At 42.6% G+C, this 6,082-nt stretch overlaps 1 protein-coding gene across 1 annotated transcript in view; it reads left to right on the top strand.

Moving 5' to 3' along the window:
* Positions 1–1,598: 1,598 nt before the first annotated feature.
* LOC134965280 (G protein-activated inward rectifier potassium channel 4-like) overlaps positions 1,599–6,082 on the top strand; it is a 104,118-nt gene continuing 99,634 nt past the window's right edge. Inside the window, exon 1 of the mRNA XM_063941765.1 lies at positions 1,599–1,869. Within this exon, the coding sequence (XP_063797835.1) occupies positions 1,654–1,869 (216 nt within the window). The 5' untranslated portion in view covers positions 1,599–1,653. The remainder of the gene's footprint in view (positions 1,870–6,082) is intronic.

Raw genomic sequence — 6,082 nt, 5'->3', positions numbered from 1 at the left:
CATGTATAGCTCCCAAAGTTTGAAGTGGGTGAGATGTGAGTTATAAATAATGACATTTATATAGTGAAATCTTTTACTTCAAAAGAGGTTTTCCATCTCCAATATATATGTACATAACCACTGAACCTGATCATGATGCACTCCTATTGTATTTCACATAGTCTTCTTCCATAACTACAGTATTGCAGGTTACATTGTCAGTGGTAGAAAGTAACAAAGCTGCACTTGAAAAGAGATGTATGTATTGATCAATATTTGCAGGATATTCCTCCAGAACAGCTGTTATCGGTGGATAGATGTACCCCATGGTGGGAATGCAGCAGATAACTCCGATATCTGCTGTGGTCCCTCCCTTTCCAACCACAAATGCAATCCACATAGGTGACTATGGGTGCTTCTAAGCAGTTGGATTTACCAAGGTTCTGAATGTGAATCATTCTGGAGCTTGGGACAGGCAACTAATGCCATTTACAGATGGCTATGGCTACTATTTTGCACTTTTAATCCTTCCCTGTCTGCCACGATGACGCATGTGTCGGTCAATGGCTGCACATGCGCATTGGCTTCAGGGACCTGATCCAGAAAGCAGTGTGATGGGTAAGCTATTCCTATTCTTCCAGCTCTTTGCCAGAATGGGCTTTTATTAGCACTCGTCTCCTGGCAATAGACACATGGTAAATTCACAAGAAAATATTCATTTTCACATTGAGAATTTAGGCAATTGTGATAAATATGCCCCTTTATAACATGAAACTTATTTTAACTCTTTTATTGCTCTGTCATCAGTAAAGATGACAGCTCGTGACTAAGGGCCTAATTCTGAGTTGATCACAGCAACAATTTTGTTAGCAGTTGGGCAAAACCATGTGCAGTGCAGGAGGGGCAGATATAACATGTGCAGAGAGAGTTAGATTTGGGTGGGGTGTATTCAAACTGAAATCTAAATTGCAGTGTAAAAATAAAGCAGCCAGTATTTACCCTGCACAGATACAATATAACCTACCCAAATGTAACTCTCTCTGCAAATGTTATATCTGCCCCCCCCCTGCAGTGCACATGGTTTTGCCCAATTGCTAACAAACTTGCTGCTGCGATCAACTCAGAATTACCCCCTATATACCATGAGCAATTACTGATTTTTTCATTATCAATTCAATACTGTCTGTACCTGGATCACCGGCAGCATTTACTTCTCTAGTATGTTATCAGTGTGTAGACAAGTAGACAACGCTCATACTGTATAAAGGCCCTCTGTAACCTACTGCCTACTGTATCTTGAATACAACTTTTTATAAATTCACAATATCTCAGCGTTATTATTTTTAGTGTTAAACTGCATATGTTATATAGTATTTATATATACAGTATAAGTATATATATATATATATATATACAGTATGGTACTCAAAGACTTAATACATTATTAAGGTATTCTACTTACAGTACCAAATCATTATTCAAGATGGTTGTACTGTATGTCCTTTTTGAAATGTACAGTATACTACTGGGTTATCTAGTCTAGATTGTAGATTGAGTCTTTCTGTGACACTGATTATCTTCTCACTAATCACTGTTATTGTCTGTCCTTACAGGATCCAAGAGAGAATGTGATATATTCTTGAATAAATCCAGATGGTCATCATCTGAACAACAATGGCACTGGTTGTCCCTAGCAGCAGCATGGACCTGCAACAGGATAATGGGCCCTGCGTGCTGAATCACGTCAATGAGAACAGGCTGAAAGTAGAGGAACAACGGATCCGGAGAAACTCCATTCCCCCAGTTCAGACTCCCACAGCAAAGCATATGCTAGCCTACCTACCCAGGGCACCTACAGACACCAGCCGATATGGAACATTCCCTCAAAAAGTAAAGGACCTTTTTCTTCTGTCAGATGTTAAACGATAAGCAGTACCAATATTATTTCTTAAAAGTTCATGAACTTTGAATGACCTTTTAAAGTGAATGTGTCACCATTGATCACATTACAATAGATTGCCTATAATTGACAGATGTGGAAGACACGTTTGTTGAAGTTTAAAAGTGGAACCCACTCCTAGATATTGGATAAAAACTAAAACTCAGTAGAATGGCTAACCTTCCTCACAGTCTAATCACATATCATCATAATCTGTGGTATTGTGCTTTTTGTCCTACACCTGTAATGTGTGTTGTAAAACTTTTACTTTCTTATACCCCTTTTCCATCTGTAGCACGGGTCGCAGCGGGGAGCCTGACACGGCTGCGACCCGTGCTACAGCCCCCTTTCCCACAGCGCTCACAAACCCGGCATATTTCCGGGTTGGTGACGCTGCTGCTGACGCGGAAGGGGCGGCGCTGGGAGATCACATGATCTCCTAGTGCCGCCCTTCCATTCACTGTGAACGTGAGCCGTGTTGCATCGGCACGACTCCCATTCACACTACACAGCTTACCGGGTTGAACACGTAGGGTAGGACTCCCGGATCACTTGGTCCGGGAATTTGCAGGGGGACCCTTTTCCACTAGGAAAAAACATGGGTAAATGCGCGCCCCCGTGCATTTACCCGTGTTTTTAAAGCTAGTGGAAAAGGGGTATAAGATTCCTCCAGTCATGTAGGGGACTACAGGGGAGATTTATCAAAGCTTGGCAAGAGAGAAAGTAGAGAGAGAGAGATAAAGAACCAACCAATAAATCAGATCCTAAAGATTACAGTTAGGAGCTGATTGGTTGGTATTTTACCATTCTCCATGCTTTGATAAATCTCCTTCAATATGTTTAAGGCACATATTTATCATTGGTTAAAAATAAAACTGATGTATTTGCACTTTCCATCATGTAGTCGCTATCGACTAAATCAACGCCAGTAAGATTCCCCAGCTTTCTTATAAACAAGGTGAAGACTATACAACAAGGATTATGTTGGTGCTCATATAGGGCCGGATGCGGCAGGGGTTGCCAGAGAAGCGGGATGCTGGTTGAACTCAAACTTTTTTTTAAAGCGGCAATCATTTACAAGGCATGGTTTTGCCTTGTAAATGAGTGCCCCTTTAAAAAAAGTCTGAGTTTGGCCGGCATGCCGCACCTCTGGCAAACTTGGCCGCTATTACATCTGGCCCATAGCCATAAAATAAAGCATTATTACTCAGTGTTCATTGGTTTTATTTATTTTTCTCCTTTTTCAATATTTTTCAATTTATTCTTAGCAGTTTTTACTGGGGCAGTGCAGTATTGATCAGGAGTCAGGAGTAATTTTATTGATAAATTGCATTATATCTGATTTTTCATCATCCTTTTAACTGCATATTAATAAATAGACCCTAAGGGCAGATTTAACAGCAAGTGATTTTCTTGTTACAGTATTACTCGTAATGAATGATAAATGGTACTCCAGCCAATCAGCTCCTAACTGTCATGTGTTTAAAAAATGACAGGAGGTGTATGGTGCTGGTGACATGCCTCCGTTATCCAAAACGGAGCCCATCGCAACCCCCTCCGCGCCCACAAACAGCCTCAGACTGTCAATCACTGACAGTCTGATACCAGAGTGCGTGATACGTTGCAGGACCCACTCACATATGCGTAGAACGGGTCCAGTGCATGTACAAAGTACTGATAATCTGTCATTTGCACATCCCACAGCACTTGCTATGGGATCTGAATAACCTACAATAACAGGTGTTTTCCCACTCCCCTAGGAGAATCGGGTATGTAAAATGAAATGCTCCTCCACTAGGAACAGTTAGCCCAGTGCTGATGGCATCGGGGGACCTTCCTACACCCCTGGCCTGTTGTTTTGTACTAGGCAGCAATTTCATGAAACTCTAAACTTCACTTTGTTTTACTGCATACGAGGTTCAGTTTTGCTCCTGAGAGTTGGACTGGCATCCAACTGTATATCTATAAGCTAAAAAAAAAACAAAAAAAAACCAAGACTATATTTAAAAACATACATATATAATCTAACTATCTTGTACTTTCATTTTTCGCCTGGACTGTGCCATTGTGTTAATGTCACCACTGTGCTATGCAATGAATATTCATATTTCAATACCTTTGACTAACATATAAAATTCATAAAACCACTACTATGGCGCTGTAGATTGTAGATCACATTAATCACATGTATATTGACAAATTCCTTACTGATTCCTCTTGGTGTCCAACTTTAATTTCTAGGAGCATTTCAAATAATGTAGTAAGTATACTCTCACATACAAAAGTAACACAAATAAAATATGCTTAATGAAGACCTGATATGCCCTAAATATCAAGGCATTAATGAGATGCAACAGAGATGTTTTTACTATTTTAGGACAGAAATGCAAAGCTAAAATAAAGAAGAGTGTGATTGTAAAGAAACATTTGGCTATGACATTTTTTACATTAGACTTTTCCCACCGGGCGTATTTCAAGCTGGACCCAAAGCCCAAAAGTCAGGCAAAGTATTTTTTAAGGGCTGTTAAAAAAAAACCAAGGAAAGGGCCTTGGGTGTTCTCTTTTTCATGTGTTTTGATCATATCTGCAAATAGCAATGTACTTCCTACCAGTGGCGTGCGGTGAGGTCAGTTGCTGGTGAGGCACTGGCCGGGGGCGGGGCGATGACACGACGTGACGAGCCGTCATTGGATTTACACACTGCACCAGATAGAGCCCCATATACACACTGCACCAGATAGAGCCCCATATACAGACTGCACCAGATAGAGCCCCATGTACAGACGCCCCATATACAGACTGCACCAGACAGAGCCCCATATTGCGCCAGATAGAGAGAGAGAGAGAGAGAGAGAGAGAGAGAATGAGTGTGTGTGTGTGTTAGAGATGAGCGCCGGAAATTTTTCGGGTTTTGTGTTTTGGTTTTGGGTTCGGTTCCGCGGCCGTGTTTTGGGTTCGACCGCGTTTTGGCAAAACCTCACCGAATTTTTTTTGTCGGATTCGGGTGTGTTTTGGATTCGGGTGTTTTTTCAAAAAACACTAAAAAACAGCTTAAATCATAGAATTTGGGGGTCATTTTGATCCCAAAGTATTATTAACCTCAAAAACCATAATTTACACTAATTTTCAGTCTATTCTGAATACCTCACACCTCACAATATTATTTTTAGTCCTAAAATTTGCACCTAGGTCGCTGGATGACTAAGCTAAGCGACCCTAGTGGCCGACACAAACACCGGGCCCATCTAGGAGTGTCACTGCAGTGTCACGCAGGATGTCCCTTCCAAAAAACCCTCCCCAAACAGCACATGACGCAAAGAAAAAAAGAGGCGCAATGAAGTAGCTGTGTGAGTAAGATAAGCGACCCTAGTGGCCGACACAAACACCGGGCCCATCTAGGAGTGTCACTGCAGTGTCACGCAGGATGTCCCTTCCAAAAAACCCTCCCCAAACAGCACATGACGCAAAGAAAAAAAGAGGCGCAATGAGGTAGCTGTGTGAGTAAGATAAGCGACCCTAGTGGCCGACACAAACACCGGGCCCATCTAGGAGTGTCACTGCAGTGTCACGCAGGATGTCCCTTCCAAAAAACCCTCCCCAAACAGCACATGACGCAAAGAAAAAAAGAGGCGCAATGAGGTAGCTGTGTGAGTAAGATAAGCGACCCTAGTGGCCGACACAAACACCGGGCCCATCTAGGAGTGGCACTGCAGTGTCACGCAGGATGTCCCTTCCAAAAAACCCTCCCCAAACAGCACATGACGCAAAGAAAAAAAGAGGCGCAATGAAGTAGCTGTGTGAGTAAGATAAGCGACCCTAGTGGCCGACACAAACACCGGGCCCATCTAGGAGTGTCACTGCAGTGTCACGCAGGATGTCCCTTCCAAAAAACCCTCCCCAAACAGCACATGACGCAAAGAAAAAAAGAGGCGCAATGAGGTAGCTGTGTGAGTAAGATAAGCGACCCTAGTGGCCGACACAAACACCGGGCCCATCTAGGAGTGTCACTGCAGTGTCACGCAGGATGTCCCTTCCAAAAAACCCTCCCCAAACAGCACATGACGCAAAGAAAAAAAGAGGCGCAATGAGGTAGCTGTGTGAGTAAGATAAGCGACCCTAGTGGCCGACACAAACACCGGGCCCATCTAGGAGTGGCACTGCAGT

Source organism: Pseudophryne corroboree, chromosome 10 (assembly GCF_028390025.1).
Source record: "Pseudophryne corroboree isolate aPseCor3 chromosome 10, aPseCor3.hap2, whole genome shotgun sequence".
Taxonomy (NCBI): Eukaryota; Metazoa; Chordata; class Amphibia; order Anura; family Myobatrachidae; genus Pseudophryne; species Pseudophryne corroboree.
This window is presented reverse-complemented; position numbering and strand designations above follow the sequence as displayed.